The 23622-nt window shown below is 39.1% G+C and overlaps 1 protein-coding gene across 1 annotated transcript in view; it reads left to right on the top strand.

The window, feature by feature from the left end:
• LOC126068652 (proliferation marker protein Ki-67-like) overlaps positions 1-23622 on the top strand; it is a 251704-nt gene that overhangs the window by 227252 nt on the left and 830 nt on the right. The window contains exons 10-13 of the mRNA XM_049871407.1: positions 4539-4767; positions 7607-7788; positions 9129-9243; positions 22476-22543. Of these exons, the coding sequence (XP_049727364.1) occupies positions 4539-4767; positions 7607-7788; positions 9129-9243; positions 22476-22543 (594 nt within the window). The remainder of the gene's footprint in view (positions 1-4538; positions 4768-7606; positions 7789-9128; positions 9244-22475; positions 22544-23622) is intronic.

The following is a 23622-nucleotide window of genomic DNA, read 5'->3' as shown; positions in this document are numbered from 1 at the left end:
AAGAAAACTACTGAAACTAATAGAAGAGTTTGGCAGAGTTTCAGGTTAGAAGATAAACATACAAAAATTACTTGGATTCCTCTACATCAACAAAAAGAACATCGAAGAGGAAATCACCAAATCAATACCATTCACAGTAGCCCCCAAGAAGATAAAATACTTAGGAATAAATCTTCCCAAAGATGTAAAAGACCTACACAAAGAAAACTACAAAGTACTAGTGCAAGAAACTAAAAGGGACCTACATAAGTGGAAAAACATACCTTGCTCATGGATAGGAAGACTTAACATAGTAAAAATGTCTATTCTACCAAAAGCCATCTATATATACAATGCACTTCCGATCCAAATTCCAATGACATTTTTTAAAGTGATGGAGAAACAAATCACCAACTTCATACGGAAGGGAAAGAAGCCCTGGATAAGTAAAGCATTACTGAAAAAGAAGAAGAAAGTGGGAGGCCTCACTCTACCTGATTTTAGAACCTATTATACAGCCACAGTGGTCAGAACAGCCTGGTACTGGTACAACAACAGGCACATAGACCAATGGAACAGAACTGAGAACCCAGAAATAAATCCATCCACATATGAGCAGCTGATATTTGACAAAGGCCCAGTGTCAGTTAATTGCGGAGAAAACAGTCTTTTTAACAAATGGTGCTGGCATAACTGGATATCCATTTGCAAAAGAATGAAACAGGACCCATACCTCACACCATGCACAAAAACTAACTCCAAGTGGATCAAAGACCTAAACATAAAGACTAAAACGATAAAGATTATGGAAGAAAATATAGGGACAACATTAGGAGCCCTAATACAAGGCATAAACAGAATACAAAACATTCCTAAAAATGTCGAAGAGAAACCAGATAACTGGGAGCTCCTAAAAATCAAACACCTATGCTCATCTAAAGACTTCACCAAAAGAGTAAAAAGACCACCTACAGATTGGGAAAGAATTTTCAGCTGTGACCTCTCCGACCAGCGCCTAATCTCTAAAATCTGTATGATTCTGTTAAAACTCAACCACAAAAAGACAAACAACCCAATTAAAAATTGGGCAAAGGATATGAACACGCACTTCACTAAAGAGGATATTCAGGCGGCTAATAGATACATGAGAAAATGCTCTCAATTATTAGCCATTAGAGAAATGCAAATTAAAACTACGATGAAATTCCATCTCACTCCAACAAGGCTGGCATTAATCCAAAAAACACAAAATAATAAATGTTGGAGAGGCTGTGGAGAGATTGAACTCTTATGCACTGCTGGTGGGAATGTAAAATGGTATAACCACTTTGGAAATCTATCTGGCGTTTTCCTAAAAAGTTAGAAATAGAACTACCATACAACCCAGAAATCCCACTCCTCGGAATATACCCTAGAGAAATAAGAGCCTTCACACAAACAGATATATGCACACCCATGTTTATTGCAGCACTGTTTAGCAAAAAGCTGGAAGCAACCAAGGGGTCCATGAGTGGATGAATGGATAAATAAATCATGGTATATTCACACAATGGAATACTAGGCGTCGATAAAGAACGGTGACGAATCTGTGAAACATTTCATAACATGCAGGAACCTGGAAGGCATTATGCTGAGTGAAATTAGTCAGATGCAAAAGGACAAATATTGTATAAGACCAGTATTACAAGATCTTGAGAAATAGTTTAAACTGAGAAGAACACATTCTTTTGTGGTTATGAGAGGGGGGAGGGAGGGAGGGTGGGAGAGGGTTATTTACAGATTAGATAGTAGATTAGAACTACTTTAGGTGAAGGGAAGGACAACACTCAATACAGAGAAGGTCAGTGCAACTGGACTGGACCAAAAGCAAAGAAGTGTCCTGAATAAACTGAATGCACTCTTGAAGGTCAGCGGAGCAAGGGTGGGGGTTTGGGGACTATGGCTTCAGGGGACTTCTAAGTCAATTGGCAAAATAAATTCTATTAAGAAAACATTCTGCATCCCAGTTTGAAGTGTGGCGTCTGGGGTCTTAAACGCTAACAAGTGGCCATCTAAGATGCAGCAATGAATCTCAACCCACCTGGATCAAAGGAGAATGAAGAACGCTAAGGTCACAAGGTAATTATGAGCCCAAGAGACAGAAAGGGCCACATGAACTAGAGACTTACATCATCCTGAGACCAGAAGGACTAGATGGTGCCCAGCCACAACCGCAGACTGCCCTGACAGGGAGCACAACAGAGAACCCCTGAGGGAGCAGTAGAACAGTGGGATGCAGACCCCGAATTCTTATAAAAAGACCGGATTTAATGGTCTGACCAAGACTAGAAGAATCTCGGCGGTCATGGTCCGCAAACCTTCTGTTGGGCCAGGACAGGAACCATTCCCGAAGTCAACTCAGCAGACATGGATTGGACTGGACAATGGGTTGGAGAGAGATGCTGATGAGGAGTGAGCTAGTTGCATCAGGTGGACACTTGAGCCTATGTTGGCATCTCCTGTGTGGTGGGGAGATGGGAGGGTAGAGGGGGTTAGAAACCGCCAAAAAGTTCACGAAAGGAGAGACTGGAAGGAGGGAGTAAGCTGACTCATTAGGGGGAGAGTAAGTGGGAGTATGTAGTAAGGTGTATATAAGTTTATATGTGAGAGACTGACTTGATTTGTAAACTTTCACTTAAAGCACAATAAAAATTATTTTTAAAAAAATGTGTGTCAGCTTGGCAAGGCCATGATTCCCAGTATTATATGATTGTTCACCATTTTGACATCTGCTGTGATTTTCCTGTGTGTTGTAAATCCTACGTCTATGATGTTACTGGAAACCCTTGTGGCATAGTGTTTAAAAGTTGGGCTGTTTAGCAAAATGTCAGCAGTTCGAGTTCACCAGGTACTCCTTGGAAACCCTACTCTGTCCTACAGGGTCACTATGAGTCAGAATCAACTCGACGGCAACGGGTTTTTGTTATGATATTACCGAGCTGGGATTATCAACAGTTAAGTTAATGCAACAGGACAAAATCCACAAGATAAGTTGTGTCTTAAGCCAATCTCTTTTGAGATATAAAAGAGAGAAGCAAGCAGAGAGACAGAAGGTCCTCATACCACCAAGCAACAAAAGCCAGGAGAGTAGTGCATCCTTTGGACCCAGGGTCCCAGCTCCTCGACCTGGGAAGATTGATGACAAGGTCCTTGTCTAAGAGCAAACAGAGATAAAGCCTTCCCCTGGAGCTGGCACCCTGAATATGGACTTGTAGCCTCCTAGACTGTGAGAGAATAAATTTCTGTTTGTTAAAGCCATCCACTTTTCGTATTTCTGTTGTAGCAGCACTAGATAATCAAGAACAGAAACAAACCCAAAATTTAGCTGAATTGTGGGTAGAAGTGCCACCAGCTGGTGTGGATGAACTCTTTGTTACTGGTGTGCTATAAAATAAGTATTACAAGTGAGTACTGAGACAGTATTATAGCAAATTGACAGAGTAATTATTTGGCAATTGAGTATAATAATAAAAATGGGCTTCTATTGCCTCCTTTTAAATTTTTGGCAATTCATATGTATTTATTGTAAAATTATTAGTTCTCGTCATATTGGAAATAAAATACTGCTCACTCACATTGATAGTTTGAGAAGCCAAAAAATTTGAAATTGGATAAAGAAATACATTAAATTATTTGCTTTGGTAGATTTTTGAATTGCCCTCTGTAATAATTCAGATGATATAATTTTCCTCCTTTGAAACCCCATTAGATTTGAACATGTTTTTTAGGATATCCTTTAGTTGCTCCGTCTAACCCCCCTCAAAATTTACATATGCAAAAATGTGAAGGTACTATTTATGGGGTGTGCCAGGTAATGTTCCGGAATCTGATTCATATGGTCCACGATTGCAGTGCCTGGGGATACCCAGTTTTCACTCTTGCATTCATTTCTGGGAAGAAGCCCTGGTTGCACAGTGGTTAAGGCATTCGACTGCTAAACAAAAGGCTGGTGGTTCAAAACCACCAGAGGCTCCGTGGGAGAAAGGTGCGGCAGTTTGCTTACATAGAGATTACAACCTGCAATCAGCTACAGGGTTGCTGCTGTGAGTCGGAATTGATGGGAGAGATTTTTTTTTGTTTTGGTTTCGGTTTCACTTCTGCACTTTCATATATACACACACTAAATGGACCTAAACTTATGGGTCCTATAGACAGTTACTGATAACCCTGATTATTAAGTTCTAATTCTGTGCCTATGCTGGGTGAACAGATAATTACTGTTGGTGATGATTAATTTTAGCTTTGCTTCTTTCATATATTGGAAGACATATTTAAGGAAGTTATGAAAATCTTTGAGGTTTTATTTAAATAATTTTAATCCTCAAGTTTGTTTTTCATTACACCATTGAATATTTAAAGTCAGCTAATAAATGCTTGTATTATTTCTCAAGTGAAGTTTCTAAAAGTCAATAGGAGCAGTTTGGTAAGGAATATAATCAAAAGCAAGAACATTTTCATAATTATAACTTTCTGTATTTGGAAGAAATTTTTATCGCTGTTCTTATTTTGCCAATTCTCAGGAGCCACGAAGTTTACTTGTGCCTGCAAACTCTCCAGAACTGTCTGAAGAGAACAGTCCTACTTATACAAAAGTTCCACTGCACCAAGAAGATTTCATAAGGAAATTACTAATAAATATTGATCAAAAAGTTAACAGTGCTTCTCTGCAGAAGTCTGCAATGAGCTTGGGATCTCCTATTATCAGTGTAGCTGACGTTAGCAGCTCTTATGATTCTTCATCAGGCATTGGTAAGTTTACTTTACCTTAAATGTATTTTTCCCAAAATTTTACACATCTAATTTTTTTTTTTTTTTACCTTATATATAGAAAAAAAAATAGACGTGAATTAATAAAATACCTTAATTCATTCAGTACTGATTTGCTGCGTGGTAGACACTCTACTAGGCATCAAGGGTACATGATTCTTGTCTACAGTGATAGATTATTAGTGAAGACCTAGATAATTATAACCAGGTGTCACAGAGGAAGTGCAGGTGGTTAGGGAAGTAAACAGGAGGGAATGAATATCCAGGGAGATAAAAAAAAATAAAAAACAACCATTGCTCTTGAATCAATTCTCACTCATAGTGACCCTATAAGAAAGAGGAGAACTGCTCCATAGGGTTTCCAAGGCTGTACATTTTTTACAGAAGCAGACTCTGACATCTTTCTCCCACGGAGCTGATGGGGTGTTTGAACCACTGACCATTCAGTTAGCAGCCAAGCACTTAACCACTGTGCCACCTTTCCATCTCCTATGACCCTTTGCCGTCGATTCAATTCTGACTCATAGAGACCCTATAAGACAGTGTAGAACTGTTCTATAGGGTCTCCAAGGAGCTGCTTGTCTATTCGAACTTCGAACCTTTTTGGTTAGCAGCTGAGCTCTTAGCCACTAGGCTACCAGGGCTCTCTTTCATCTACACCAAAGCAGAAAGGAGACTGCAATATTTTATGCAAATAACAAATGCCTTCTATATTTCTTTGCCAAAGGCTCCCTCCCCTTGGGATGTATTTTCAGAAGCCCTGATATGCCATTTTTTCCACATGTTGCTGTAAAAAAATTAGCATAATGTGCTTATGAAAATACATTGCAGGGTAGGGAGAGGTTGGCAGACAAATATAGACCGTGGGTGTTATTTTCTTAAAAATATAGTAATTGCTTTTAAAAGGGGATATGAACTACAAAGCAACCTTATCATGGGAGTTTAATCCTAGGGATCAAGTCAAAAGAAATCCTTGGGAATCTTTGAATGTATGTGTGGCTCTCATGTTTTTTACATTGTATTCTCAGGCTACCCTACAAACAGTTTCTTGTAAAACAGTCAATTAGTATGGTATACCATGGATACTTTCAATTAAAATAGGAGATAAGACTTACACAGTGGTAACTGTGTGCTAGGCACTCTTCCACATGCTTTACGACTTGAAACTTTTTGATCCTTAGTGCAATAGGAATTATCATGTGGTAGGTAATGCATTTATCTCCATGTTACAAATGGGGACACTGACAAGGTCACACAGTAAGTGGCAGTGATATGACTTTGACAGTAGGCTTGGTAGCTCCTTGACATCTGCTGTATTTATCAGGGATAGTAACAATGGGCTCAAGCATAAACAAGGATGTGAGTGTGGAGCAGTACCCGACAGTGTTTCCTACTGTAATACACAAGGTTGCTATGAGTCGAAACTTTCTAGATTGGCACCTAACAACAGCAACAGCTTTTAGAAAGGAAAGATCTCCAGTGATCCTGGTGCAATGATCCCAGTATAAAGTCCTCTGGCTCCCCAGAGGGCTAGTATATGGGAGACATGTGTTTGTCTATCAGATAGACAAGTACATGTCAGTCAAAGTTTTCCTAGTAGTCTACAAAGGGGAAGCATCACTTAGACAAGGGATTTATGCTGACCAGTCCTTCACACGGATCATGTGGTGGGGCTGAAGTTGTGGGAGGTGCCTGTCAGATTCATCTGGAGGACATTTCACAGGTCATAAATTCTCAGGCCCGAAGGAGCCCTGCTTGCCCAGTGGTTAAAGGAGTTGGCTACTCATCAAAATATCAATCATTTGAACCCATCAGCTGCTCCTCAGGAAAAAGATACGGCAGTCTTTCTTTACATAAAGATTTCTGCCTTGGAAACAATATGGGGCATTTTCTACTCCGTCCTATAGACAGGATTGCTACGAGTTGGAATCGACTCAATGGCAAAGGGTTTGGTTTTTTGGGTTTGGTTAGAGAGGATTGGGGTGAGGCCCAAATACATGTCTTTTTCAAAATCTCTCTGAGGTCACTGCTAAAGCAGGCATCTTCATCCTCCTCCTTCCTCCAAGGTGAAAACCACTGCTTTGGATTAATCAGTTTATTAAGCTATGTCTAGCTAGGATGTTTTGGTATTCTGCACAAAATCATTGTCCTGTCCAGTTGGGATTGAACTCTTAGTAGTTTGTCCTCAGATCCCTCGTGAACGCTTGAAGCAGTTTTACCTTCATCAACATTACTAAAGAGTGAAGCTGTGCTGTTGATTTTAGGTTTTAATAAATTTTAAATAGAATAGTTATAAATAGTATTTTATAATTTTTGTAATGTTTTAATTAGTACCATATACATGATTTTTTTGTAAGTAATCATGATAAAAATTGTTTTGGTACTTATTTTAAAATTTTTATTGTGTAAACAAGTAACAAAAAGCTCGTCATTTTAACCATTTCTAAGTACATACAATTCAGTGGCATTAATGACATCCACCATATTGTGCTACCAATAATTAATAGTAATTTGGTATAAATTATAAGTTTATAATTGTAATTGTTATAAATTAAAGGAGCCCTGGTGGTGCTAACGGTTAAGCACTTGTCTGCTAACCAAAAGGTTGGTGATTCAAACCCACCTTGACTCTGTGGACAAAGATCTGGCAATCTGCTTCTGTAAATAAAGATTACAGCCAAGAAAACCCTATGGAGCAGTTATACTCTCTCACATGGTGTCACTGTGAGTTAAAATCGACCGGACATCATCTACCAACAAGTATGGATTTGTTTTTTTCATTGCATTTTCCATGCTTTTTTTTTTTCCTTTATTATTTAAGAAGAAAAGAAGAAAGAACAAGTACCTTTACAGAGAAAGAGGGTCTCCTTTGGTGGCACCCTTAGACCAGAAGTATTTGATAAACAAATGCCATCAAACATGCCTCTGAGAAGAGGAGAAACACCTAAGAAGAACAAATTTCTTGGGACCCAGCTTCCGTCTATTCTAAAGAAGACCGTTAAGGTAAATTTTCCTGTATTTTCACTCATATTTCATGTGTACATACTTGGTACAGGGTCTTTCCAAACTCCTGACACAGGAAGGGTTTCAATTAAGTCATTTTTTGACAAAATAAATAAATTACAAAAAAGTCTAAAGGAAAGCTCATCCATTTGGACGCTGGACAATAAAAAGCTATGTTGTTAACTACGGTTGTAATACAGGCCAGGCACAGATAGGCCATGCAGCCTTTCCACTGAATAGCAAAGCTTCGTTAGGTCCCCTGACAGCCACTCATATGGGGACACATAAGTGGCCTTGCAATTCTAGTAAAAATTTACCACTGAAGATAATTTGGGTGTATCTTAAAAAAAAAAAAACATAAAACCCGTTGCCATCGAGTTGATTCTGACTCATACCGACCCTATAGGGCAGAGTAGAACTGCACCATAGGGTTTCCAAGGTGGATTTGAACTGCTGACCTTTTGGTTAACAGCTAAGCTCTTATTCACTGTGCCACCAGGGCTCCAAAACATAACCATATGGACTTTTGTATCATTTTGCTTTAGAATTTTGAGACTATTTTAAAGTCTTTAATTGTTGGGTGAAGAAAAGGAACCTTATATGACCGAACACGTCTACTATATGTCATCAGCTATTTAGAACCTTTTATCACCTATACCTAGGTTATGTTGTCCTCTCTTGTTTTTAGATGTGTATAAAGGTCTGGCTCCATAGCTCACCTTCATCTAGGGCCTATGAAGTCTCTGCTTTCTTTTTGCACCAAAAGGAGTGGTGAGGGATGGGTGGTTTCCTCCCATTTTGGGGGGACTTAGAAGTGAGCAGCCCACCTTCCGTATAGACCAAAGGGGATCAAATAGCCACGGGAGATATTTCTTCTGATCGGGACCAGAGCATTCTTGCCCCTCGCTCATCAGGAGGCTCCTTCCATCTTCCTCCCTGAAATTCCTCTATTAGAACCTGCTTGCTGCTATTCTTTTCTTTCTTTTTCCTCTAATGAGTGGGAATGACAGCCATCTCTACCTTGGTCTTCACATACAAGGTAAAAAAAAAAAAAAAAAAGTAGCACGGCTAAAACATGTGTTCCTTTATGATTTAAAAAAAACTGAAATTCTTAGTTAACTAGGCACTAGCAAACCACACATTAAAGTTGAAAAACAGGACTTTCAAAGACACATAAGGATATAAGGAAAAAACAAAGAAGCAATCATACTCCACAGATATGAGGTTACAATATGAGTGGCTTTTACTCGTCAATGATATTATTATTTAACGTAATATTATGTGTGCTTTTATGTTCTGAGTTTTGTTAATTTTGTTATTTATTTATTATTTATGTACAGGTGCCAATGGACCAGGTTCCAAATGTGTTCAGTACAGGCCATGGAAACACTTCCTGTACGACAACAGCAGGGACAGCTTCTGTGGAAAATCTAAAAGTTCCTGAAGATTTTTCAGGTAACAAAGTCTTCCCTTCCCATTTCTGCTGTTATGACACCCCCCCCAAAAAAAACCCAGTGCCTTTGAGTCGATTCAGGCTACATCATTATACTTTGTTAGTATAAGTCTGTGCTTATTATTTATGCATTTGTTGTTGCATTGCTTGTGGAACTTAACTGCTAAGTTTGTTGTTGTGTGCTGTCAAGTCAATTTTGATTCATAGAGACCCTATTAAGTTTACCCCGTGAGAATACACACAACTGGTCCTTATATTTGCCTATACCATATAGGGTCGCTGAGTCGGACTCAACTTCACGGCACTGGGTTTGGTTTTTTGGTTTTATCACCTTTATTGGAGATCTCTTTTTCTTTTTTTTTCTACTTTCCCACATGCAGAAGAATAACTGTGTAGTCTTCTTCTTCTGTCTTCAAAACTCCGTTAATTTTTTTTTTTTTCAGAGAAGGTATGGTGGTTATGAATTCCCACAACTTTATTTGGCAATGTCTTGATTTCATTCTAATTTTGAATGATAGCTTTGCTGAGTAAAGAATTCTTGGTTGATAAGTCTTTTCTTTCACTACTTTAAATATGTCATTCCATTGCTCCTGGAGCCCTGATGGTGCAGTGCTTAAGAGACCGGCTGCTAATCAAGAGGTCAGCAGTTCAAATCCACCATCCACTCCTTGGAAATCCTACGGGGCTGTTCTACTGTGGCCTATAGGATCCCTGTGAGAATCAACTAGATAGCAACAAGTTTGGTGTCATTTTCCTCCTCGCCTCCAGGGATTCTGAGGAGAAATCCACACTAATTCTTATCAAGGACCATTATATGTTATATTGTACTTTACTCATGCTGCTTTCAGGACTCTCTCCTTGTCCTTGGTTTTCAAAAATTTTATTAAAAATATATCTTTGTGTAGACCTCTTTGTATTCCTTCTTTTTGGAGTTCACCTGGCTTTGTGTATTTTCAGGCTTGACTCCTCATTCAGGTCTGGGAAATATTCTGCCATTATATCTTGGAAAATTTTTATAGCTCTTTCTATCATTCTGGAAATCCAAAAATCCTAATGTTGGCTTCCTTAATTGAGTCCCACAATTCATTTGGCTTCGTTCGCTTTTTGTTGCTTTTTTTCTCTTCTTTCTCTTGAGGCTTGATATGTTTAGTTACCCTGTCTTCTAGTCCACTTATTCTGTCTTCTGTCTGCTTGAATATAATTTGAATCCTTCCCTTGTATTTTCCATTTCAAGTATTTATTTCAATTCCAGTGTTTTTTTTTTTTTTAATGATTTCTGTATTCTTCTTTTGAGTTTCTTGTTTGTTTGTTTTTTCCTGATTTTCATTAGTTTGTTTCCTGTGTGTTCTTTACTTTCTGTGAGGATATTTAACATTGTTTGAAGGTCCTCTGTTTTTCACACTAACCTGGCCTACATAAAACTAATTTTTGCTTTTTTATGGTTTTCTTTTAATTCAGACATTTTCTCTCATGTTCATGGATGTCTTTTTTTGTATTTTGTTGTACTTGAGGCATTTGAGTATATTATTGAATTAATTCCAAGACTCAATCTTCTCTTTTTCTAAATCATACAATTTTCCCGCTTTCTCCTTATTTCCTTGCTCTTCTCCAAATATCAAACTCACTCTTGCTATCAAGTTTTCCAGCACCGACTCAACAGTTCTGGGGACTTGTGTCCCCTCCCCTCTTCAATGGGAGTGAACCAGGTAGTTTTTTTGTTTGTATTTCATGGACTGTGCTTGCTTTTTCCATCTTGTATGCTGGCAGGATAGGAGGGAACCCTTTAATGAGATACAGAGTTTCCTTAGGCACCCAGTTTTAGGTTTGTGTGTAGTCTTCTCTGCCTCCGGTACCCATACATATGGCTGTCTGGCTAGCTACAGAGTCCAGGTCTCGCTGTATATCACACTCTCTTCCTTCCCAGGAACCACATGGTCCCAGATTTGACATGTCCCTTCTCAGGTCTGAGTGCACTAGCTTCACTGTTGTCGGTGCCCTCTCAGGTGGCTGGCTGCCTGTAGAGCCCTGGTCTCACTCTGTGCTGCATGATGTTCCCTTCCGGGAATGCCAGGGCACCAAGGTATCAGTGTGCCAAGGTGCCCTTTCCTAGGACCACTTTCCTATGCTTGCCTGTCTATGGGGCCCCAAATGGTGCTTGAATGTTTGAAAATTCCAAGTCTCACTGTGCTCTGTACTAGCTTCCACCCTCCCAAGTTGGCCGTGCTGTGCCTGGGAGGAGCATGGGGTGAAGATACTCTGTGAACCCTGCTCTCTGGCAGTTAGCGTGTTACCTTTTACTTGATTCAGACTTCCCTTTGGTCCTCTAGTCCTTCATCAGTTGTCTGGAATTCTGAGGGTATTTAATGTTCCAATATGTTCTTGTTTTATTGTAGTTGTAGGGAATTTGAGGCATGGACTGCTTATACTGCATCTTGCTCTGACCCCTGCTTAACTGTTTCTTGAAACAAAGTCTTGTGAAAAGGTTTCCTTAAAACATTCATAGTTGAGTCATTAACAATAGTTGGCACTTGTATTCCACTTTCAGTTAAATATGTGTCTTAGTCATCTAGTGCTGCTGTAACAGAAATACCACAAGTGGACGGTTTAACAGAGAGAAGTTTATTCTCTCACTGTCCAGTAGGCTAGAAGTCTTAGTTCAGGGTGCCAGCTTCAGGGGAAGGCGTTCTCTGTCAGCTCTGGGGGAAAGTCCTTGTGATGGATGCATCAGCCTTCCCTCGGACTGGGAGCATCTCAGCACTGGAACCTCGGGTTCAAAGGATGCGCTCTGCTTCCGACATTGCTTTCTTGGTGGTATAAGGTCCCCAAATCTCTGCTTACTTCCCTTTCCTTTTATTTCTTGAGAGTTAAAAGGTAGTGCAGGCCACACCACAGGGTAACTCCCTTTATATTGGACCTGGGATATGACCTGGTAAGGGTGTTACAATGCCACCCTACTCCTCTTTAACATAAAATTACAATCACAAAATGGAGGACAAACACAGAATACTAGGAATCATGGCTTAATCAAGTTAATACACATATTTTTCAGAGGACATACTTCAATCCGTGACATTGCGATATGACTATACAATGGGAGATTGTATCATACTAGTACCATGGCAAGTACACAGACTTTAGTTTTCATGTTACATTATTTTACCTGTGGCTTCCACTGTGAAAATATTTGGAGGAAGTTGAGATTTAAATCAGTGCAGAGAATCTTTAAATTTTTTTTTCCTGGCAGATTTTAAGTTGGAAGAGTTGTTTTACTGTTCAGTATATCCTATGCCAGTTTGGTTTCTATCAGAATCACATTTGGATTAATTAATCTTTAAAGAAACTCAAAAATCTAGAGACAGAATTTTTGATAGCATGCCTCATCAGTAAACAAATTTTGAGCATATTCCATCTAATACTACCCTAGCAGCTGTGAAGAGATGGTTGAAACCACATATAGTAAGCCTAGAGCTCCAAGATCTCAGAAAAAGTACGAAAACTGAGAAAAACACGCGTGAGTCAGGAGAAAAGAAAAGAATATTCCCAAGACTATGGAGACATAATAAAGTATTCCCAGAGATTCCAGATCACCTAGAGAATCAGAAAAGTACAAAAAAAGAAGAGAAAAAAACACTTCAGTTAAGAAAAACATCAATATTTCCAAGACTCTGAAGTGCATTAGTATAAGCCTGTAACTCATGACAGACCTGGCCAGCATAAAAGATGGTATGAACTCACTACAATAACCAGGTGAACCAGTGAAGCAGAAAACCGATTCCTTAGTAAGCCCAAAAGGCAAGAAACTGATGAGATCATCATTAAAGTCAAAACATCCCCAATGACAACAGCGATATTAAACCGTTTAAAAACTACACAACAAATTGTACAATCAGATCACCAGCAGTCAACAAGAAACTTGGTAGTGCTCCCAGAGAGAAGCCAGAGCCTCTGAGGAGCATCAGTAAACATCTAAGGAGGCCAGGTGGATGGAAATCTGGCAGGTTAGAAGAGCCTTGTGAAGACTCCTTGGGTATACCCAGAAGATACACAGATATTACCATGCTGTGACAGAAGCTGATCCAGCATTCCCATCAATGCAGACACATTACAGGAAAGGCAGTTTCCTAAAAGACCTGTCATAAAAGAATTCCAGTTGAAGCCTTGAGGATGCAAAAGCCAACGGAAGGTGACTCTACCGAGTGTAAAGAAAGGTTAATTCACCAACTAAAAATAAGGTAAGAGCATTACATCATCATAAAATGTCATCTTGAGTGTATATACTCAATTTCTGTATATTAATTTGTAAGAATATAATTTATAATAATTGGATATCCCTTTCCAGAAGAATTTGAATCCAAACTAATTCTATGTGATAGTAAAGGAAAAAAAATAACAGAAAAATGTTTGTGATTTTTAGAGGGACTATAGTAATTTGAAAAAAAAAAAAAAAAAAACCTAGCTAACATTATTTTTCACATTTTAAGAACTTGTGGTCGCCAAGAGGCGGAAACGACTCGATGGCACTAGTTTTTTTTTTTTTTTTAAGGAAGGGGAGGAATGGTATTTATCCTCAAATGTGTGAAAAAGGGCTCAGAAAAAGGGTGGGCAGATCAATTCTGTGTATTTCCAGTCACTGCTACCAGGACCACTGCCTAGAAATAGTATAACAAATCCCAGGAATTTTTTAAAAATTAGAGCAATATAAATAAAGGGTGGGTATCCTTGAGAAGTACGTATCAGGATTGTTATAGAGATTTCTCCATTATGAGAAGTCTGATGAAATTCCAGAAATCAGGTTTTTCCTATTTAGATTTAGAAATTTTTTTTTTTTATAAATGATTTTTAAACAATTAGGAGTTCATGTATTGTCCATCTAATATGGCATTTTACTACAGTGGAACTTGTTATAATTAGATTTGACTTAGATCACATTCAAGCATGGTGATTGAAATTTATCTGAAATTCCTTATTTCTGGTTTATCAGTAGAGATTTTTTATTTTCATTGCTTTGTAGGAACATACTGTCAAGGCATTACCTTGAATATCTTAGATTACTTAGAAAATAAATTAGTGTAAAGTTTTGAAATGAATTCCTCCTTGAATTTACATATGATTAGGTTGTACTTCATGTTGGGTTTTGAAAATTCCTTTGCCTATGATCAGAATTTTCTAGACATCTTCTGGTATCTTTGGGATGGACAAGAAGACATCAGTCAAGAAAACTCCTTTTGTAATCTTTGTGAAGATGGTAAGTAGTCAGTTTCCTTTACATGTTATTTTTCTAACACCATATTTACGAGTTTGGGCAAAATTGGAGGGGTTTTTTTTTTTTTTTTGGAATCACTGAAATCCCCGAGGTATAGGTTACCGTTGTAGCGGTTCATCTGTAATCTCTTGTCCCCAGTGTGCGCTCCCTGAGATTTCCAGGGACTAGCTGAAATCAAAGACGAGTTGTCATTCCTGTATGATGCTTTTGAGAAATTTACTGTGTATTCAGCATTCGGCAAGGCAGGCTGACCCTGTTTCCTTAGACTCCAGCCCACCCACCTCCCTCCTTCCTTCCTTCCTATGTTACTGTGGAGCACATCCTGGAAGCCTTGCTTTTGCATCTGTAAATACTCTGGCTATATCTGAAAAGTAAGCCTCTTAATGCATAGAACATCATTATCATACCTAAAACATGAGCAGTAATTCCTTAATATCATTAAATCGCCAGTCAGAGAACAACTTTACAATTTTCCAGTGAATATCAGGATGCAAGTAAGTTTCACACAGTGTAAGTGGCTGATATGTTTCTGAAATCTCTCTTTGTTTAAATCTCTTCCTCCCTCTCCTCTCTCCAATTTATTTTTCTATTTAAGGAGCAGGTTTATTTGTCCTGTGTAGTTAGTCACATTTTAGATTTTGCTGTGTCCCTGTGGGGGTCTTTTACACCTTCCTCTGTTCTCTGTATTTCTTATGAGTGGTACATAAAAGTAGGACTTGTTCATTTGCTTTTTTCTTGTTACCAAAGGAATTATTCAGTGTAACACTACAGTCCATTCAGAAGAATAAAAAAAAAAAAGTGTAATAGGACGTATTCTTGTATATATTTTATACTATCAGTGTTGTTCTTGTTTTTAATTGTGGTTTAAATGAATTTACAACTTCAAGTCAGTTTCTCATCCAAAAAAGTATACACACATTGTTATGTTACCCTAGTTGCTCTCCCTACAATGTGGCAACACGCTCCTCCTCTTCAACCTGTATTTCCCTTGTCCATACAACCAGCTCCCATCCCTCTCTGCCTTCTCATCTTGCCGTCAGACAGGAGCTGCCCACATAGTCTTATGTGTCCACTTTAGCTAAGACCCGCACTCCTCACCAGCATCATTTTATGTCCTATAAAAAAAAAAAAAATTAGTCATGTCTAATCTTTGTCTGAAGAGTTGGTTTCAGGAATGGTTTTAGTTTTGGGCTAACAGAGACTCTGGGGGCAATGACCTCTGGGGTCCCTGCAGTCTCAGGCAGACCATTAAGTCTGGTCTTTTTCCAGAACTTGAGTTCTGCATCCCACTTTTCTCCTGCTCCATCAGGGACTCTCTGTTGTGTTCCCTGTCAGGGCAGCATTGGTGGTAGCTGGGCACCATCTACTTCTTCCAGTTTCAGGCTGATGGACTCTCTGGTTTATGTGGCCCTTTCTGTCTCTTGGGCTTATATTTTCCTTGTGTCTTTGGTGTTCTTCATTCTCCTCTGCTCCACGTGGGTTGAGAGCAATCGATGCATCTTATATGGCCACTTGCTAGCTTTTAAGACCCCAGACACCACTCACCAGAATGGGATGCAGAACGTTTTCTTAATACACTTTGTTATGCCTGTTGACCTAGATGTCCCCTGAAACCATGGTCCCCACACCCCCAACCATGCAACTCTGTCACAGTGTTTGGTTTTATTCAGGAAACTTCTTAGCTTTTGGTTTAGTCCTAGCCAAAAAATTTTTTCCAGTCTGTTGGTTGTCTTTTTACTCTTTTGGTAAAGTCTTTGGCTCCATTTTTAGGAGCTCCCAGTTATCTAGGTTTTTTTTTTCCCCCAGTTATCTAGATTCTCTTCTGGTGTTGGTATATTGTTAGAAATGTTTTGTATACTCTTCAAGTATTAGGTTTCCTAGCATTGTCCCTATTTTTTCTTCCATGATATGTGTCATTTTAGATTTTATATGTAGGTCTTTGATGCATTCGAGTTAGTTTTTGTGCATGATGTGAGGTATGGGTCTTGTTTCTTTTTTCTGCTGATGGATATCTAGTTATGCCAGCACCACTTGTTAAAGAGACTGTCTTTTCCCCATTTAATGGACTTGGGGCCTTTGTCAAATATCAGCTGCTCATAGGTGGATGATTTTATGTCTGGATTCTCAATTCTGTTCCACTGGTCTATATATCTGTTGTTGTACCAGTACCCGGCTGTTTTGACTACTACAGCAGAATAATAATTTCTAAAATCAGTTAGTGTGAGGCCTCCCACTTTGTTCATTTTCGATAATGCTTTACTTCTCTGGGAACCCTTCCCTTTCCATATGAAGTTGGTGATTTGTTTCTCCATCTCATTAAAAAATGCCGTTGGAATTTGGATCAGGATTACATTGTATCTATAGATTGCTTTGGGTAGAATAGACATTTTCACACTGTTGAGTATTCCTACCCATGAGCGAGGTATATGCTTTTCCAATTATGTAGGTTTCTTTTGTTTTCTTGTGGTAGTGTCTTGTACTTCTCTTTGTATAGGTCTTTTACATCCCTCGATAGATTTATTCCTAAGTATTTTGTCTTCTTGGGGGCTATTGTAAATGGTATTGATTTGGTGATTTCCTCTTTGACGTTCTCTTTGTTGGTGTAGAGGAATCCAACTGATTTTTGTATGTTTATTTGTATCCTGATACTCCGGCTCAACTCTTCTATTAGTTCCAGTAGTTTTCTTGTGGATTCTTTAAGGTTTTCTGTGTATAAAATCATATAATTTGCAAATAGAGATACTGTTACTTCTTCCTTACCAATTCGGATCCCTTTCTTTCTTTTTCTAGCCTATTTGCTCTGGCTCGGACCTCCAGCACGATGTGGAATAAGAAGAGTGACAAAGGGCATCCTTGTCTGGTTCCTGTTCTCAGGCGGAATGCTTTCAGACTCGCCATTTAGGATGATGTTGGCTGTTAGCTTTGTATAAATGCCTGTTATTATGTCGAGGATTTTCCCTTCTATTCGTATTTTGCTGAGAGTTTTTATCATGAATGTTGTTGGACTTTGTCAAATGCCTTTTCTGCATCAATTGATAAAATCATGTGTTTTTTTCTTTTGTTTTATTTATGTGATGTATTACATCGATTGTTTTTCTAATGTTGAACCATCCCTGCATACCTGGTATAAGTCCCACTTGGTCATGGCGAAATATTTTTTTGATATGTTGTTGAATTCTATTGGCTAGAATTTTGTTGAGGATTTTTCCGTCTCAGTTCATGAGGGATTATTTGTCCATAATTTTCTTTTTTGTGTGCAGTGTCTGCGCTTGGTTTTGGTATCAGGTTATGCTGCCTTCATAGAATGAGTTTGGGAGTATTGCATGGTTTCCTTTGCTCTGAAATACCTTTAGTAGTAGTGGTATTAACTCTTCTCTGAAAGTTTGGTAGAATTCTCCACTGAAGCCACTGGGGCCAGGACTTTTTTCTTGTTGTTGTTGGGAGTTTTTTAGTTACCTTTTCAATCTCTTCTTTTGTTATAGGTTTATTTAGTTGTTCTATCTCTGTTTGTGTTAGTTTGTGTAGGTAGTGTGTTTCTAGAAATCTGTCCATTTCCTCGAGGTTTTCAAATTTGTTAACAGTATAATTTTTTGTAGTATTCTATTACAACTCTTTTAATTTCATTTGGGTCTGTTGTGATATCACCCATCTCGTTTCTTATTCGGGTTATTTATTTCCTCTCCTGTTTTTCTTCAGTCAGCTTGGCCAGTAGTTTATTGATTTTTTTGGTGTTTTCAAAGAACCAGTTGTTGGTCTCTTAACTCTTTCAATTGTTTTTCTGTTCTATATTTCATCTACTAATTCTCTAGTTTTTATTACTTGCTTTCTTCTGGTACCCGAGGTCTTCTTTTTCTGTTCTCTTTCTATTTGTTCAACTTGTAGAGATAATTCTTTGATTTTGGTCCTTTTCTTCTTTTTGGATGTGTATTTTTATTGCTATAAATTGACCTCTGAGCATTGCTTTTTCTGTGTACCAAAGGTTCTTGTAGAAAGTGTTTTCATTCTTATTTGTTCTATGAATTTCTTTATTCCATCTTTAACTTCTTCTATAACCCATTAGTTTCTGAGCAAGGTGTTGTTCAGTTTCATGTGTTTGATTTTTTTCCCTTACTTTTTCTGTTATTGATTTCTACTTTTGTGGCTTTGAGGTCAGAAAACGTGCCCTGCAATATTTCGATGTTTTAGATTCTGTTAAGGCTTGTTTTATGACCTAATATGTGGTCTATCCTGGAGAATGTTCCATGCGTGCTGGAAAAGAGAGTGTACCTGGCTGCTGTTGGGTGGAGTGTTCCGTATGTGTCTAGGAGCTCAAGTTGGTTGATTGTGGCATTTAGATCTTCCATGTCTGTACTGAGCTACTTTCTGGATGTTCCATCCTTCCCCAAAAGTGGTGTGTTGGTCTCCTGCTATTAATGTGGCGCTATTTCTCTTTTCAATGCCGTTAGAGTAGGTTTTATGTATTTTGGAACCCTGTTGTTGGGTGTGTAAATATTTATTATGGTTATATCCTCCTCGTATATTGACCCTTTAATCGTTACATAGTGTGGTGGATTTTACTTTAGTCTACTTTGTCTGAAATAAATATTACCACTATTGCTCTTTATGATTGATGTTTGCTTGATATACATTTTTCCATCCTTTGAGTTTAAGTTTGTTTGTGTCTTTAAATATTAGGTGTGTCTCTCGTAGGCTGCATATAGACAGATTTTTTTAATCCATTCTGTCATTCTTTGTCTCTTGATTGGGGCATTTAGTCCATTTACATTCAAGGTAATTATTGATAGGTATGAGTTTAGTGCTGTCATATTGATGTGGTTTTTTTGTGTCTGTTGTTGACTTTTTCCACTTAATTTTCTGTGCTGAGTTGTTTTTCTTTATATATTGTCTTTTCCTCTTTTTCAGTGTTCTTGCTTTTGTATTTGCTGAGTCTTTATGTTTCTCTTGGTTTTTTTAAATTTTTATTTTGATGTGTTGTAGGATTGTTAGTTTTCTTTGAGGTTGCCTTAATATTTACCCCTACTTTTCTAAGTTTAAGTTCTAAGTTTTCTTTATATCACCTTGATTTCCTCTCCATATGAAAGATCTATGATGATATTTTTTAGCCCCTCTTTTTTTGATTTAATGCTGTCATCTTTTGCATAATGTCATCTCTCTTTCCCTGCTTTGAGTGTTTTAGCTTTATTTTTGTGATTTCCCTAATTGCATTGATATCTGGTTGCTCTGCCCTGTGTTCTAATTTTGGTTTGTTATCTGATATTGATTTCCTAACCAGAGGACTCTATTATTTATTGTAATTTTGGTTTTGTTTTTGCAAATTCTCAAATGCCCTAATTTTGCCTTCAAATTGCTGGACATACAATTTTTGGCTGGCAATTTTTTTTTCCTTCAAGTCTTTATATATATGGCATCACATTGTCTTCTTGCCTGCGTGGTTTCTGCTGAGTAGTCTGAGCTTAGTGTTATTGACTCTCCTTCGTAGGTGACTTTTCATTTATCCCTAGCTGCTCTTAAAATTCTCTCTTTATCTTTGGTTTTGGCAAGTTTGGTTATAATATGTCTTGGTGACTTTCTTTTGGGATTTACCTTGTGTGGGGTTCAGTGAGCATCATGGATAGCTATCTTCTCATCTCAAGTTTTCCGCCAACAAATCTTCAGCAATTCTCTTTGTATTTTTTGTTATCACCCCCACTTCTTGTATTCCAATCACTCATAGGTTATTTCTTTTCATAGAGTCCCAGATAATTTTTAGAGTTTCTTTTTTAAAATTTTTTTATCTGATTTTTCCTCAAATATGTTGGTTTCAAGTGCTTTATCTTCAGCCTCACTAACCCTGACTTCCATTTCCTCAGTTCCACTCCTATGACTTTCTATCGAGTAGTCTAATTCTGAAATTTTATTGTTAATCTTCTGAAGTTCTGTTTGCTGTCTCTCTATGGGTTCTTGCAGCCTATTAAATTTGTCATTTTGCTCTTCTCTAATCTTCTTACATTCCTCTAATGTTATGTCTGTGTGTCCCTTGGCTTATCCTGCGTTTTGCCTGATCATCTTCCTGATCGTTTGAAAAGCTCTGTATATTAATCTTTTGTATTCTACCTCTGGTAATTCCAGGAAGTTGTCTTCATCTGGGAGATCTCTTGATTCTTTGAGAGCTTGCTGAAACCATCATGGTCTGCCTCTTTATGTGATCCGATATTGACTGTTGTCTCCAAACATCAATAAGTTGTATTTATTTATTTTGTTTGCTTACTGTGTCCTAGCTTCTTGTTTTGTTTTGATATGCCCAAATAGGCTGCTCAAGTGAGCTAGTTTGATTATTAGTGCCCTTGTAGCTCTAACGTCTTGTCCCCAGATGATTAGAGCTCTTACTAGGTTTAGGAGCCCAGGAGTCTGTTTACTTTTCTTGTATGGGTTCAGCTCAGGTGTCCAGGAAGTCGGTCACAAAGTGTGTGGTGCTGGCTCTCACCTACAGTCTTAGACAAGCAGGGGCGATTGTTGTAGGCACAGGTATCTGGCTGCAGTAGGCAGTCACATACTAAACAAGACAGGGAGTGAGAACTGTCCCTGTGTGTGAGGAAAGCATGTCCCTGTTCCCTAGAGCACCTAGGTTGGTGGGTTTTGCCACCAGATTATGGGCACCCAGTGCTGCTGGTTTTAAGGTCTGGGAGGCACCACTTATCCTTGGACCCCTATTGCAGATGGCTAGGTGGCATGGGGAAACCACCAGTCCTCAAGCCCCTGATGTGGGTAGATGAAGACCCTGCTTAACAGGCAGAGCAGTCTGGAATGTCACAAACCTGCCTCTACGCCATATAGCTGAAACAGTTGAAGTCAGACTTCAGGTATATACCCTGTTGTACCATGCTGATGAGGGCCTGTGCTGTTGAAATGGGCTCACCCAAGACTATGCAGGGGTGAAGGCATTCAAAGTCTGTGGGCTGCTTATGCCCTGAGTTCCCAGCTTAAGGGAGCACACAGATTGTTTTTTTTCCCCCCCATTTGTTAATTTGTTTCTTCTCCAAGGGCAGGAAATGGCTCAGGACATGCAGCAGTTCCTATTTTCCGTCCAGGGAAAGCTTCTATCGCTGATGCCAGTTTGGGACTTGGTGCAAAGCAAGGAACGGTCAGTTAAATGGGAGAGAATTTATTCCAAAGGGGTGTTTTTTGGTCTGCGTGTTGGATTAGACAGAAGTACTTATCTTTTACTGAAAGCATCACTTTTTGCTGATTCTGGAGGCGTGACTGAACTCTCCACCGCTCAGTCTCTCCCACTGTGGAAAATGCATCCTGAATGTCACACTTGTGTTACTGCGCTGACGCCAGTAGATCCAGCCTACAGGGTGCCAGTTCCTGCAGGGTCAGGTCTGGCCATTCCTCCCTGCTTCTGAACCATCTCTCCCTCCCCTTGCCACTTAGTCTGATTCCTCAATTTTGCCTTTGATGTTCAGGGCTCCTAGATTGTCATATATAACCAATTCACTTGTTTTTCTTGGGTCTTTGTTGTAAGAGGGATCACCGGAAGCATCTACTACCCCGCCGTCTTGGCCCACCATCTCTTTTTCTTTTTTCATAAAATGCAATCATACAGCACATGCTTGGTTTGGAAATTGAGTTTCCGTCACGTAAGAAAATAGCATCTGCATTGCTCATTTAATCCTCTCATTCTCCCCGAGCTGGGAAGAATGGACTTTGTGGTCTTTCTGATTCTTCATTTTATTACAGCAGCTTCTCAATATGAATTTGAGTTTGAATAGGTTGTCTGTGTTGATACCACAACTTGTATCAAATTGAAGAAAAATTTCCTAATTTGTACATTCCAGATTTCAGCATTTAAATTAATAAATGTCATAATTTCTTTTGAGTATGGGTGATGGTTTCTTATACATGATGAGAAAATAGTGGCCTAAGCCTTGTGTGGTCACATCTGCTTTTCCCTTCCCCCCTACTTATTATTCCCATCCTAATTGTTTGCAGGCATTCACATAACATCCTGGCTGCAGGGGAAGTGTGATGGTCAGAGCCACGGTGGACACAGCTATAAGGTAGGTCTAACTAGAGGATACTGAGCCTGAAATGCTGGACCAAGACGACAGAATTTCATTTCACATGCACTGGGGGCTGTTGAAAGGTTGTGAGGAGCAAAGTGGCATACAGAAAATTCTGTTCTAAAAGCCTTAATCTGGGAGCCTTGCGTGGGACTCAGGAGAAGAAAGACAGATGTCTAAGAAGGACATTAAGACTGTCCAGACTTGTGGCCACGAGGGCCTGAGCTGACAAGGGAACAATGCGATGAGAAAGATGGGCAGACTGTATGGGACTGTGGATGGAGAAATGTCCAGGTTTTGCTGAAGAGTAGACAGCATGCCCTTCCCATTGGGCACCACTGGAGAATTACAGGAGGCTGACCCTCCTGTAAGAATGGCATATGGGTGAAGGGTGGCACTACAAATGAACACAGGGAAGTTCAAGGAAGCAACTGACCTTCCTTACGGTTGATGGATTAGATTTTGGAGATAGACCCATAAACCCAACGAGTGCAAAAATTGCTAAGGATGTTAGGATTCATTTGGGCTAGTGGCCGCTGCAAGTGTTCCTAGGACCCCCATGGTCCTCTAGCGAGGACCAACCTGGAGCTGTGGGACACAGCTACCAGGGAAAGGCTAAAATGCCTGGGCTCTGCTTCTTGCCCCCTCTGTGACCTCACCCCACTCAAAACACACCCATATGTTTATTCATTTGAATAAAGCACTATAGGTTAAAAGAGGACATTTAGAAAACCACATCAAATTTTAAAGTTTGGAATCTGACTTCCTTCGTGGAGAATAATTTTTTCAAAATCACACAGGGCCAGTGCTTCCTCCCCTAACACAACTGATTTGGGATAATTTCAAAAGACCCAGTGAGAATGTCCAGGAGTCAGTGTGAAACACACAGCTGACCATTGAGGCAGCCATGGTGTCCTTGTTTGTTTCATCACAAACACAGGATGTGAACCTGCTATTCCCTGTCCCTGCCAGGAGCTAATAGGATCCCAGACACTGTGCATATCCTACCACAGGAAGGCTCAAAAAACCCATGCCTGCAGACAAGTGAAGAAGAATGTGAAAGAGAAAGGGTACTT

Source organism: Elephas maximus, chromosome 2 (assembly GCF_024166365.1).
Source record: "Elephas maximus indicus isolate mEleMax1 chromosome 2, mEleMax1 primary haplotype, whole genome shotgun sequence".
In the NCBI taxonomy this organism is placed as follows: domain Eukaryota; kingdom Metazoa; phylum Chordata; class Mammalia; order Proboscidea; family Elephantidae; genus Elephas; species Elephas maximus.
The sequence above is the reverse complement of the archived record's forward strand: the minus strand, read 5'-3'. Positions and strand labels throughout refer to the sequence as shown.